This window comes from Chamaea fasciata, unplaced genomic scaffold, assembly GCF_029207755.1.
Source record: "Chamaea fasciata isolate MVZ Bird 193981 ecotype frontalis unplaced genomic scaffold, bChaFas1.0.hap1 SCAF_1, whole genome shotgun sequence".
In the NCBI taxonomy this organism is placed as follows: Eukaryota; Metazoa; Chordata; class Aves; order Passeriformes; family Sylviidae; genus Chamaea; species Chamaea fasciata.
Window position 1 is genome coordinate 513,284 of NW_027094086.1, and position 14,238 is coordinate 527,521.

Consider the following 14,238-nt stretch of genomic DNA (forward strand, 5'->3'; position numbering starts at 1 on the left):
CTTTGGGTGATTCCGAAATTGGTCACCGGACAGGGAGTGGATTTGGTGTCTGGGAGAGGGTCCTGGGGGACACTGGGCTGGGGGTGAGGGATTGGCTTTAAGAATCTGGGTGAGGTTCCTGAGGGGCCTGGAGTGACAATAGGTCTGCAGAGGTCTGGGAGCAGCATTGAGGTCCTGGGGAGCACTGGGTGGACACTGGAAGGGTAACACAGGACTGGGATTGGGAGTTGGGATGGGTGGGAAACCTAACCCTCAACAGTGGGGCACTGAGGGGCCACTGGGGAGGTCAGGGATTGACCCCCGGGTTTGGGCTGGGGTACGGCGGAGGGACTGGAGTGACACTTGGAGGTGGAAGGGACACAGGACTGGATTTATGGGGCTGGTGGGCACAGGGATGACACTGGGGAGGACACAGAAGTCGGGGCCGGGGAGGGGCACTGTGGGAGTGGGATTGGGATCATGGCAGGCACAGGTGGCTGGATAGGAAGTGACTCCAGATTTTGAATCATGGTCCTGGGGGGCCAGAGGACACTAAGGGTGGATGACATGGGACCATGGGAGTGGAATTGTCCTGGGGGTCTGATGGACACTGGAGAGTCCAGGAATGACCCCAGAATTTGGGATCAGCAAACCAGGATATGTCCAGGGGTCTTCTAGGCAGTGCTGCCCCCCTTCAATGGGCTAAGGCCCGTTCTCCTCCTCAGTCCTCCAGAGAGGAACCCTTCCCATGTATCCCCGTGTGCCCACAGTGCCGCCTCTTTGTCCCCCAGTGTCCCACATTGCTCCTGGTGGTCTCTCCCTGCCATGGCCCGCCTGGCTCACACCCTGGCACTGCTGGCAATGACCATGGCCACTGCGGCCATTGAGATGGTGCCCCTGGACATGGCCCTGGACTCCTTTGATGACCAGTACCAGGGCTGTGCCCCTGGCATGACCGCAGCGTTGTCGGTTCTCAACCGCTTCGAGTTCCAGAAGAATCCTCTCTTTGCCCAGGTCTGGGTGAAGGCCAAGGCTGAGTGGCGCAAGAGGGGCTCCCGTGTGTCCCCTCTGTCGTCCCCAGACCAGGCCATTGCTGTCATGGCCTACACGATGCCAGACGTGCACATGGAGTTCAACGCGGCCGTGCGCGTGGCCGGGCACTCCCCCCAGGAATACCGGGACAACTTCCACTTCAAAATGTTTCATTTCCTGCTGACCCATGCCCTGGTGACCCTGAGGCACGCTCAGAATGCGCAGTGTCACCACGTGTTCCGGGGCGTGCGTGACATCCATTTCAAGGTGCGGCGTGGCCAGAGGGTCCGGTTCGGTCAATTCACATCGACATCACTGAGCAGCAAGATCGCTCTGCAATTTGGGACAGCCACGATTTTCCAGGTGCACACGTGCCATGGTGTGGACATCCAGCAGTTCTCCAACTATCCATGGGAGGAGGAGGTGCTAATCCCACCCTTCGAGACTTTTGAGGTCACCCAAGTCACCCGGGATCGGTGGCGCACATGGATCTGGCTCCGCTCCACTGGGACCTTCAGCAAATACAACTGCGAGTGGCTGCAGGGGGAAATAGAGGGGGGTGAGGTGTCCCTGAGGGTGAGGGAGTTGAGGGAGGTAAGGGAGGGGTCAGGGGTTACAGGGGTACAGGAGGGCCATGAGGAGGGTTCAGGTGGGACAGAGGACCTCTGGGGATGAGGATCAGGAGGGTCAGGAGGACCATGAGGGGAGCAAGGGGGTCGCAGGGGGCCATAACATGGGGTTAGGAGTGACAGGAGAGATGGGGGCCAAGGGTGGGGGGAGGGCTAGGGGTGACCGGTGGCCGGGGGTGCAGGGGGGGATTGGTGGTCAGGGAGGGTCATAGTGAATCTATCCAACCTAATTACACATATCTTTAAATTGGGCTTCTTAGCTAATAGAAAACAAGCACTTTTCCCATAAATGATTTGCAAGGGTCTGCCTGATTCAGGAAAAAATTTTTATTGTCCTGGAGAGTCATAAAAATGGAGTTTCTGGTGGTCAATTTCCCTGAGTGCCCCAATACCTCAGATGACCTGACCTCAAACTTTTGCTTTGGGCAGGGGCTGCTCATTCTGTGTCACAGAACTTGTCAAAAACCTCACAGTAGTACCCTTTATCTCTTTCTCCCCTCGATCGAGCTGTGTTTGTTGTCCTGTGCAAATATGTTTATATGCTTTTATCATTTATGTTGGTCAGTCTTTAAGCCCTACCCAGCACCATCAGCGTGTGAGGAAAAGCCACACTATGAAAAGCCAAGTGTCCACAAAGCAGCCTTGAAACTGTATTCGAATCAAGGGGCAGAGTTTTCACAGCCAGACCCCGGTGGGGTTTCTCTCTCAAGGTTTCAGAGCATGCAGCCTCCTTTTATCCCAAACTCTCGGCTGCACGTTGCTCTCTACCTTTCCCCATCAGCTGAATGGGGCTGCTGGGAAGGTGCAGTCTTCCCAAACCACCTATCCCATATCCCCCTTGGACTGGTCATTTTCCCTCAAAGTTCCGAAGTTCAGGCTGTCTGGGTTATGCAAGAGACTTTTTGGCATCCATTTCCCCCATTAACCAAAAGTTCAGGAGTTCAAACTTTCTGGTCAAACCACGAGGGTTCTGTGAAAAGCTTCATTTCTGTAGAGAAATCAAGACCCATTTTGAAGAGATTGACAACCATTTCTCTTGAAGACCCCAGCCCTTTTCAAAGACATCACCACCCATCCTTCCAATCCAATCCTTCCCTGTGAGGGTGGTGAGGCCCTGGCACGGGTTGCCCAGAGGAGCTGTGGCTGCCCGCTCCCTGCCCGTGTCCAAGGCCAGGCTGGGGGTCTCTGGAGCAGCCTGGCCCAGGGGAAGATGTCCCTGCCCATGGCAGGGCTGGCACCGGACGGGCTTTAAGGTGGCTCCATCCCAAACCATTGCAGAGCCCCGGGGCCGGGATAGGGCGGGGCGGGCGCTCGGCAGCGCCACCAGCTCGCGCTGCTGCCTGGTGGTGGCACCCAGAACTGCAGCAGGGGGCAGCACATGATATGCCAGGCTAGCAAGTATCTAAATTTTGATTTAGTTTTTATGGTCCAGGTGAGCAAGCAGCAATTTATTTTGATACATCAGGTGGGGTAGCCAGGGAGCTTTTGGAGGTGGCCATGACATTGGCACTCGCAAACCCCTCTGTTGGGAAGTGCCCAACCGGCCCCCGGCGCTGCCCAATCTCTGCTGTCCATGCTGTCCTGAGAAGTTGTCTCTGTTAAAAAGACAGGTGTCTGCTGGGGAGGGGAAGGGCTTCCCTTGGAATGGAGAATTCAAACCCCCTTCCTCCAAAGTAATATAGTTTAGAAATTGAAAGGCTCTGAGGCAGAGATATGGGGATAGGAATAACAGTTCTTTACTAGTGTGTCTAACAAAGCAAACAAACTACAGCAACCACAGCATTAATTATAAACCGAATGAGGAACACAGTAACAGCTTCCCTGAGTGCGACACTTTCCCCTTTGTTGCAGTTCCGGGCACGGCCAGCAGAGGCACTGGTGGCTCCCGGTGGGCGGGGCAGGTGCGATGATCCCCCTGCAGCTGCAGGGGGCGCTGTGGGGCGGGCTCGGGGAGCACGCAATGATGGCAGCTGGGCCGAGATGGGAGGAGCTGGATCAGAAACTCCGGAGCTGAGGCTGCAGACGCGGGAGGTCTCGGCAGGCAGGGGGTGCGGGCTACTAGAGTAGTGAAATACTCCCAGCAGTGCTGAAAAAGCAGCAGGGGGCAGGACAACAACGATTCTGCTTCCAGCATGGCAACAGGCCTCTCTTTAGTGAGGCAGGAGATAACAAAGTCCCAGTTCAGTGGCTGCTCCCAGAAGCAGGGGCTCACCCCACAGCAGAAGAAACAGGACTGAGCTGGACTTCTGTAGCAGGAGTGAGTTCTTTTCCTCAAGATGAGATGCAGCTACACCACTCTCCTCCAAAGGCTCGGATTGAGTGAGAGAGAGTTTGCCCTCCCAGTCTCAAGCAACCAGCCATCAGTGCTTCTTAGCAACACAATGGGAAAAAATTCCACTGCTAACAAGAAAAGGAAAGAAAAAACCCTCAGCTCCCAACACACTCCCACAGTCCTGCATCCCTCCTCACGGTGTCTTCTCAGCCCCCCTGCAAGACTCTCACTCAGATCTTGGGGACACTTACTGACCCACCCCAAGCAACCCCAGTGTCCCCTTATTCCCCCTCCCATACCCCAATCCCACTCCCAGTCCCATGAGATCCCCGGTGGCCCCCCAGGACCCTGATCCCATCCCATGTGCCCAGCATTGTTGCCCAGTACCCCCCAGCACCCCACTGCCACTCCCACCGCCCTGTGCCCTCCATCGTTGCCCCTGGACCATGCCAGGACACAAATCCCAGTCTGGTGATACCCCCAGTGCCCTCCCAGACCCAAATCACACAGTCGTCTGTCCTCCCATCCAGTATCCCCCCAGCCCTGGTACTGAAATGGGCCGGAGTGACCTCCTGGACAGAACTGGAGGGATCACAAAGCCGGAATTCTTGATCAGCTCAGACTCACAGTGGATCTCTCCTGGCCCTGCAGTTCAGGGGGGATTTTGCCATGGGGTATTTATCCATCATAACTATAAATATTCATTAAAATGGGCCTCCTGTCTAATGCAGAAACAGGACTTTTCCCATAAAGAATTTGCACGGCTCTTCCTCCTTCCATAAATCCTCTTCTTGTCCTGGAGAGTTCCTAAAAAGGGATCTGAGGGGTCATTTTCGTTGTGCCCCAATATTTCAGATGATCTCACCTCAAACTTTTGCTTTCAGCAGTCACTGCACCGTCTGTGTTACGGAACTTGTTCAAAACCCAGCTGGACTTTCCTTTATCTCTTTCTCACAGTTCGAGCTGTGTTTATTGTCCCGTATAAATACTTTTATATTCTTTGACCATTTCTGCTGATAAGTCTTTAAGCCCTACCCAGCACCTTCAGCATGCGGTGAAAAGCCATGCTATGAAAAGCCGAGTGTCCAAAAAGCAGTGTTGTAACTTTTTCTGATTAAAGGCACAGAGTTTCCACTGCCATACCACCATGGGGTTTCTCTCTCGAGGTTTCGGAGGATGCAGTTTCCTTTTATCCCAAACTCTCAGCCATACGTTGCCCTCTTCCTTTCCCCATTGGCGGAGGCACAGGGAAGGTGCAGTATATTTGTATATTTATAGGATGCCTTGGAGTGGCTGCCTGGAACAGAAGCCAGACACAATTACCAGAATGAAAGCAATGATTTATTCCAAGCCTTCAATAGACACACCTGGGGCAGGCAGAAGCCTCCCTGAGGCTCCACCCAAGATGGACAATGGTCAGGAGTTTTTCATACAGTTATTGGTTTGGTCTGTTCACATATCAGGGGTTAATCTTCCAATTACAGCTTCAGGCAATGAAGTCATATTCCCCCAGTCTGCTAATGCACCGATGCACTTTTATTGATGCTTTTCAGGACCTGGGACAGTGAGGTGTCCATGAGTTTCAGGCCTAGACAGGAATTGTTTTGTCTGGATAAAACAGGAGAACAGCAGCTGACAGGCTGTGGAGGTTTAGGGTTACACACTAAAGTAGTACAGGAGCTGAAAAAGATAAAAGGGAAATCCTAAGGCATCATATATATAGGGATAAGGTTCCTGTCAACTGTGTCTCCTCTTGAGGCTGCACAGCTCCAGCTCCTGCAGCCTTGCCTGGTGAGTGAGATGCTCTGGTGCCTTCATCATCCTCAGATCCTGTGCTGGACCTGCTGCAGGATCTCCATGTCCCTCCTGTCCTGAGGAGTGCAGAGCTGGACATGGCACTGGACAGAGCTGTGAAGCAGGACTTTAGTTTTATTAAGCTTCTTGCCGACGGGAGACCCCACACCCTCCAAGGGGATGGAAGACTGAGTCAGCACTGACAACCCCACAAGACATCTTCTGGACCGTTTGGATCCACCACAGGTCCTGAGTTTAAGTTGGTGGGGAAGCCGCCTGGGATCCAGCCATTTTTGTCTCATTTTACATTTTAGTGTCTTGTGGGTGGATGATCCCTTTCCATCAGGGACAGCCATGAGGAATGTGATCTCCCAGGCTGAAAGGAAATGTATATGTGCAGGTTAGGGAAGTTGTAATTTTAGAGGGGGAATCATTTCATATGGGTATTTTAGTTTATGAATTGTTTAAGTTTTTCCCCCTCTTCTGTTTAGTTTGTGGGGCCCTTTTAAATATTCCAAACTGAAATTCTCTTTCCCAGTTTGTATATTCCACCCCTGGCCCGTTGTTAACCCTTTGTCCCTTCAGGGAGGGTGAGGAGATGGAATCGGCCAAAGGGCGCAGAAGTGCTACCGACCTTCTGTCATCTCCTGTCCCCTTCTCAGGATGGGCCCGTGCAATCCATCCTGAGTTCTGTCCTCCCCCACATTCCACCATCTTTCAATTCTATCCCTCTTCTCTGCTACACAAAAAATGGCTTCTGCCCCTTAGGGGATCCACCATTTTGAGTTCATTCCCACCCTCCTTCTTGTTTCCCACCTTTGCGTCAGGTCCCTCCCCTGTGACAGGTTACACCCTTTCGTCGAGTACCACCCCTGTGTTGGGACCCTCCCCCTTCATCAGGATGTCCCTCCCTAACGCGGGCCCCGTCTCCTCTGATCTGGCCTCTTCCAGTTCCTGCACATCCAGAACAGGAAATGACACCAGCCGGACGGCAACCATCCTGGCTGCCAAAGGCCTACAGCACCGGGCCAAAAGCCTTGCTCCGCTGCTGTTGGGCGCGTTTCCTCTTTGGAGAAACAGAGTGAGCCACGGGAGTCTTTCACGTGCTCCGTGTGGGGTGTTGGTTCTGGGATGGGAGCGGGGCAAGCACTGAGCCCTTCCCACCATGAGACATTCCCACCGGGATCACTCTGCCAGCTCTGGGCCCCAGCACAGAGAAGATGTGGAGCTGCTGGAGCAGGTCCAAAGGAGCCCATGGAGAGGTTTTGAGGGGTGAAGCCCCTCTTCTCTGGAGACACCTGGAGGTATTCAGACTGGAGAGTGATCCAAGAAGACACCAAAGCCCCTTCTTGACTAAAGGAGCTCCAGGAGAGCTGGGGAGGTGTTGGAACCCTGGAAGCTGAAAATTTCAGGCTTTCTGAGCTGAGGGGTTCTGACCCTCAGGCAGGCACCATATTTGACCTGAGGCCTTGGAACAAGCTTCCGAGATTGTGTGATAGCACAGGTGTTGTGGGTGACTAGTTAGAATGGTGATGTGTGATCTCACAGGGTGAAAACTTAGGTTTTGGGTTTTTGGTATATAGCAATGTGTGTGTGGCAAGATGGAGGATTCAGGGTGTTGTCTGAGTTCTTCTTCTTCACCTTCTTCTTCCATCTTCTCCACATATCTGAGCGGCTTTCTCTAACTGGGTGAAGGGTGTCTGCATTGCAAACCTCAAATGGTCATTACTGGGTCAAAAACGTAAATAATATAGGTGTCACTTTGGTATTGGGTAATTATCTCTTAAGTAGCCTTGGTAAGAGTTAGAAGGTCTCCATTTTGTCACGTATCTTTAACTGGCAAGTTGGAGCTCATGCTTCCTGAGACTGTAAATACTGTAAATAGATAAGATATAATAAACAACCAAGACCAAACTTGATTCTACGTTTCCCGTGTCTTTCATCCTGACCTCAACCAAGAGAAAGTAGGCAGAACTGTACAAGTTTCAGTTCCACTGAAGGTGTTGGATAGGGCCTAAAAACTGACTGGCAGAAAAACATCAAAGGATGTAAAAGTATGGGCACAGCAGGGCAAAGGTGGGTGAAGCCTGTGGAGAAAGAGATAAAGGGAACTCCAGTGAGGGCTTCTTCACAGTTTCTCTAGCACAGAATGCGCAGCACCTGCCGAAAGCGAAAGTTTGAGTTCAAGGCCATCTGGGATACAGGGACACTCAGTGAAAACCGTGCCCAGAGATCCCACTTTTATCACTCTCCAGGACAATAAAAATTCATTCTTGAAAGAGGCAGAGCCTTGCAAATTATTTACGGGAAAAGTGCGGGGTTTGTGTTAGGTAAGAAGCCCATTTTGATGAATATGTATAATTCTGATGGATTAATTCCCTGTGGCAAAGTCCCGCCTGACCTGCAGCACCAGGAGAGATCCGCTGTGAGTGCAAGCTGATCAAGAATTCCGGGTTTGTGATACCTCCACTTCTGTCTGGGAGTTCACTCCGGCTCATTTTGGTATCAAGGGCTGGGGGGACACTGGGGATACTTGCGGGTGGACCGGGGACTGTGGGATTGGGGTTTGGGAGGACACTGGGGGTGTCACACCACTGGGATTTGTGTCCTGGGATAGTCTAGGGGTAGTGATGGGGGACACAGGGCTGTGGGAATGGATGTGGGGTACTGGGGGGCACTGGGGGACACTGGGGGGCACAGGGGATGGGATCGGGGTCCTGGGGGGCCACCAGGGGTCTCATGGGACTGGGACTGGGATTTGGGTATGAGAGGAAGACAAGGGGGACACTGGGGGACCCCAGACCTTGGGTCAGGGTCCTGGGTTAGCAGGGGGTCACTGGAAGGGGTACAAGGGACTAGGAGATGGATTGGGGTAATAGAGGCACTGGGAAATGCCGGGGTGGGGGGGAGACACACCCAGAACTCTGGGAGTGGGATTGGGGTGCTGGGGGATTGTGGGGTTGGTTGTGGGGGGGTTCAAGAAGTGATGGCAGGATGTGAGTCAGGGTCCTGCAGGAAGACTTATAAGACACTGTGAGGAGTGATAGAGGACTGAGGGAGTGGGATTTGGGTTCTGCGGGCCTGGGGGACATTGGGGGGCTCCAGGAGTTACCCCAGGATTTGGGATCAGGTCGAGGAGATGTCCAGGAGTCCCCTGGCCAGGGCTGCCCACCCTTCCCAGGCTGACCCCACTCTCCCTCCCCAGCCCCTTACCAAGGAAGCCTCTCCATGTCCCACCATGTCCCTCTGTGTCCCCTGTGTCCCATCAGTGTCCTCTGGGGCCCCTCAGTGTTCCCTCAGAATCCCCTGGTGCCCCTCAGTGTTTTCTCTGTATTACACAGTGTGTTCCCTGTGTCCCCTCAGTGTCCCCCAGTGTCCCACACTGGTCCTCGTGGCTTCTCCATGGCCCCCCTGGCTCACACCCTGGCACTGCTGGCAATGGCCGTGGCCACTGCAGCCATCGAGGTGGTGCCCCTGGACATGGCCTGGAACTCCTTTGATGACCAGTACCTGAATTGTAGCTTTAAGATGTCCAAGAAGTTCCCAGAACTCCAGGGCTCTGATTTCCTCAAGAATGAGAAATTTAAGGAGAACTGGGCAACAGCCATGGACATTTGGCAGAAGCTGGGGTCTGTTTCATCCCCTCTTACCCAAGACCAGGCCATCGCCCTCTTGGCCTACACCATGAAGGACATTAGGCTGTATGAGGTGTTCAATGAGGCCGTGCGCGAGGCTGGAAACTCCAGCCAGAAATACCAGAATGAATTCCACTTCAAATCGCTGCATTTCCTGCTGACCCGTGCCCTCCAGAGACTGAGACACCCAAATGACTGTAAGGACGTGTTCCGGGGGGTGAACAATCACCAGTACAGGGTGAAGAAAGATGATGAAGTCCGCTTTGGTCAATTCATGTCAACATCGCTGAAAAAAACTGTGGCCCAGGGTTATGGGAAGGACACGATGTTCAAGGTGTACACGTGCCATGGTGTGGACATCCAGAAATTCTCCATGTATCCAAGCCAGAAGCAGGTTCTGATCCCGCCCTTTGAGACCTTCAAGGTCACTGGTGTCAGTGAGGAAGGCAACACGATGCACATTGAGCTTCGCTCCACCGGAAACTCCAGCAACTATGAATGCGAGTGGCTGAAAGGTGACACCACGGGGACAGCCTGGGGGGGTTGGGGGCACTCAGGGAGGGTTGGAGACAAGAGGACAGGGAGACCCACTGTAGGTGGGATACAAGACACCCAGCACTGGGGACAAGGACAGGGACAGCCATTGCTGGGCACAGAGGATGGGGACACCCAGTGCCAGGTGAGGAGGACAGGGACACCGAATTCTGGGGACACCCACTGGGGTTTGGGGGACAAGGCCACCCATGGCTGGGCACAGGGGAAAGAGACCTCATTATGGCCCCCTCTGACCCCCCAAAGCCTCTGGGCCCACCCCTCACCCGTGTCCCTCTCCCCATGGCCATCCTGATGCCCCCAGACCCCCTCCCCTCATGGTCCCCCTGACCCCTCTCTTTGTGTCCCCAGGTGGGAGCCTCTCCAGGAACTCCCCCAACCTCAGGGGGCTTCTCCTGGCCACCATGGCCATGGCAGTGGTCACCGGCACCCTCTGAGCTACAAGACCACCAAGGTCCCTGTGGTCTCAGAGGCCACTGTGGCCACCATTACCACAAATGCCACCAGGATGCGAAGAGAGATGACGCCACCACAGCAACCGAGACCTCTGTGGCCACTATGGTCAGTTTGGCCACTGTGACCACTGTGGCCATTGTTGCCACTGTGGCCACTTTGGCCCCTATGACCACTCTGGGCATTGGAATCACCATGGTCACCATGACTATTGTGGCCACTGTGACCCATGAGGCCACTGTGGCCCCTGTAGTCACCACAGCACCGTAAGAGGGGTTCCATCCTGAGGAAGGCCCACCGAGAGCTGCCCAGGTGGGAGCAGCACAAAGCCAACAGGACCAGCCAGGGCAAGGCTGGAGCTGCCAGGACAGCCCAGGACAGCACGGCCAGCAGAGATTGGTCAGCGCCTGGGGCCGGTTGGGCACTTCCCGACAGAGGGATTTGGGAGTGCCAATGTCCCGGCCACCTCTTAAAGCTCCTTGGCTGCCTTACCTGATGTATCAAAAAAAATTGCTGCTTGCTTGCCTGGTGTGGAAAGTAATTCCTGCTTGCTTGCCTGGTGTATAAAATGTTCATCAGAAATTTGATCCTTGCTGCCCTGGCCTATCAAAAGTTTACCAAAATTTACTTCTGGCTCGCCTGATGTATCCGCTAAAGCTTTTTAAACTCCTTTCCTGCAGGGTGCTGGATTTCCAAAAATAAAGCAGTTCCTGGGCATGTGGTACTCTCTGCTGCAGTTCCGGGTGCCACCACCAGGTGACAGCACGAGCTGGTGGCGCTGCCGAGCGCCCGCCCCGCCCCATGCCGGCCCCGGGGCTCTGCAATGGTTCGGGATGGAGCCACCTTAAAGCCCGTCCGGTGCCAGCCCTGCCATGGGCAGGGACATCTTCCCCTGGCCCAGGCTGCTCCAGGACCCCCAGCCTGGCCTTGGACACGGGCAGGGAGCGGGCAGCCACAGCTCCTCTGGGCAACCTGTGCCAGGGCCTCACCACCCTCACAGGGAAGGATTTTATTGGAAGGATGGGTGGTTATGTTTTGAAAAACAACTCAGTGGGTTGGGGTCTACAGGAGAAATGGTTGTTAATGTCTGCAAAATGGGTCTCGATGTCTCTACAGAAATGAAGCTTTTCACAGAACCCTCGTGGTTTGACCAGAAAGTTTGAACTCCTGAACTTTAGGGTAATGGGGGAAATGGATGCCGCAAAGCCTATTGCATAACCCAGACAGCCTGAATTTCGGAACTTTGAGGGAAAATGACCAGTCCAAGGGGGATATAGGGTAGGTAGTTTAGGAAGGCTGCACCTTCCCAGCAGCCCCATTCAGTTGATATGGAAAGGAAGAGGGCAACATGCGGCCGACAGTTTGGGATAAAAGGAGGATGCATTCTCTGAAACCTTGAGAGCGAAACTCCATGGGGGTCAGGCTGTGGAAACTCTGTGCCTTTATTCCAATGAATTTTCAACACTGTTTTGTGGTCACTTGGCTTTTCCCCACACAGTGAATGTGCTGGGTAGGGCTTAAAGACTGACCAACATAAATGATAAAAGCATATAAACATATTTACACAGGACAATAAACACAGCTCAGTCGAGGGGAGAAAGAGATAAAGGGTACTACTGTGAGGTTTTTGACAAGTTCTGTGACACAGAATGAGCAGCCCCTGCCCAAAGCAAAAGTTTGAGGTCAGGTCATCTGAGGTATTGGGTCACCCAGTGAAAATGACCCCCAGAAACCTCATTTTTATGACTCTCCAGGACAAAAAAAAATTATTTCCTGAATCAGGTAGACCCTTGCAAATCGTTTGTGGGAAAAGTGCTTGTTTTCTATTAGTTAAGAAGCCCAATTTAAAGATATGTATAATTAGGATGGATAGATTCCCTATGACCCTCCCTGACCACCAATCCCCCCCTGCACCCCCGGCCACCGGTCACCCCTAGCCCTCCCCCCGCCCTTGGCCCCCATCTCTCCTGTCACTCCTGACCCCATGTTACGGCCCCCTGCGACCCCTTAGCTCCCCCCATGTCCCTCCTGACCTCCCTGATCCCCACCCAGTATGGTCCTCCCTCCCACCTGAACCCTCCTCATGGCCCTCTTCTACCCCTGAAACCCCTGACCCCTCCCTGATCCCTTTCAACCCCTCCATCCCCATGGACTCCTCACCCCCCTGTTTTTCCCCCTGCAGCCACTCGCAGTTGTATTTGCTGAAGGTCCCGGTGGAGCGGAGCCAGATCCGTGGGTTACACCCATCCCAGGTGACTTGGGTGACCTCAAAGGTCTCGAAGGGTGGGATTAGCACCTCCTCCTCCCATGGATAGTTGGAGAACTGCTGGATGTCCACACCATGGCACGTGTACACATGGAATCTGGTGCCTCTACCAAATCTCTGGGCAGTCTTACTGCTCAGCAATGTCGATGTGATTTGACCAAACCGGACCCTCTGTCCAGGCCGCGCCTTGAAATGAACGTCACGCACACCCCGGAACACGTGGCGACACTGTGCGTTCTGAGCATCCCTCAGTGTCCCCAGGGCCTGGGTCAGCAGGAAATGAAACGTTTTGAAGTGGAAGTTCTTTCGGTATTCCTGGGGGGAGCGCCCGGCCACACGCACTGCAGCATTGAAGTCCCTGTGCATGTCTGGCATTGTGTAGGCCATGAGAGCAATGGCCTGGTCTGGAGATGACAGAGGGGACACACGGGACCCCTGTCTCTGCCACTTGGCCACAGCCTTAGGCCAGACCTGGGCAAAGGGAGGATTCTTCCGGAACTCGGAACGGTTGAGGGCCGGTAATGCCGCAGTCATTTCAGGACCACAGCCCCGGTACCGGTCATCAAAGGACTCCCGGGCCATGTCCAGGGGCACCTCCTTGATGGCCACAGTGGCCACAGTCGATGCCAGCAGTGCCAGGGTGTGAGCCAGGCGGGCCATGGCAGGGAGAGACCACCAGGAGCAATGTGGGACACTGGGGGACACAGAAGGGACACACTGAGGGCACATGGGGGTACATGGGAAGGGTTCCTCTGTGCAGGACTAAGGAAGGGAACTGGGGTCAGCCCAGGGAAGGGGGGCGGCTCTGGCTAGAAGACCCCTGGACATATCCTGGTTTGCTGATCCCAAATCCTGGGGTCATTCCTGGACTCTCCAGTGTCCATCAGACCCCCAGGAGAACAATCCCACTCCCATGTCCCATGTCATCCACCCTTAGTGTTCTCTGGCCCCCCAGGACCATGATTCAAATTTTGGGGTCACTCCCTGTACCCACAGAAGTGCCCTCCATAACTCCAATCCCACTCCCACAGTACCCCTCCGGCCCCCACTTCTGTGTCCCCCCTAGTGTTGTCCCTGTGCCCACCAGCCCCATAAACCCAGTCCCATGTCCCTTCCCACCATGCGTGTCACCCCAGCCCCTCTGCATTTCCCCCAGCCCCAGTTCCCCCTGGGGTCAACCCCTGACCTCCCCAGTGTCCCCTCAGTGCCCCACCCTTGCCAAGTCCCAATCCCAGTCCAGTGTTCATCCTTCCAGTGTCCTCCCAGTGCTCCGCAGGACCTCAATCCTGCTCCCAGACCTCTGCAGCCCTCTTGTGACCCCAGACCCCTCAATAACCTCACTCAGATTTCTAAAGCCTCTCCCTCTCCCCCAGCCCAGTGTCCCCCAGGGCCCTCTCCCAGACCCCAGTCCCACTCCCAGGATGGGATATTTTGATGATGGCAGGATGTTATAAGAGCAGTTGGAGACCCCATCTGGGCCAGGATAGAACATATTCTCCTCCCCTCCCCCTGCCCCAGAGTCACCGGAAAAGCCTTGGCCGGGCTGGGTCCAGCCGGCCCTGCCTGGCCCTGGCAGAAGCCGGGCTGTCACCTTACCTCTTTTGAGACCGGAAAGAAAAGGAAGTT

The 14,238-nt window shown here is 54.4% G+C and overlaps 2 protein-coding genes and 1 pseudogene across 2 annotated transcripts; 2 read left to right on the forward strand and 1 right to left on the reverse strand.

Moving 5' to 3' along the window:
- Positions 1–804: 804 nt before the first annotated feature.
- LOC136300632 (erythroblast NAD(P)(+)--arginine ADP-ribosyltransferase-like) lies at positions 805–3,707 on the forward strand. Its single transcript, XM_066203133.1, has 2 exons — positions 805–1,605; positions 3,492–3,707. Exons 1-2 carry the CDS (start codon positions 805–807, stop codon positions 3,705–3,707), a joined length of 1,017 nt encoding a protein of 338 aa, XP_066059230.1.
- A 5,401-nt stretch (positions 3,708–9,108) lies between these two features.
- On the forward strand, positions 9,109–10,330 carry LOC136302520 (erythroblast NAD(P)(+)--arginine ADP-ribosyltransferase-like). The gene is made up of 2 exons (XM_066206024.1): positions 9,109–9,856; positions 10,245–10,330. Exons 1-2 carry the CDS (start codon positions 9,109–9,111, stop codon positions 10,328–10,330), a joined length of 834 nt encoding a protein of 277 aa, XP_066062121.1.
- Positions 10,331–10,381: 51 nt separating this feature from the next.
- Positions 10,382–13,272, reverse strand: LOC136300636 (erythroblast NAD(P)(+)--arginine ADP-ribosyltransferase pseudogene; annotated as a pseudogene).
- Positions 13,273–14,238: the final 966 nt, after the last annotated feature.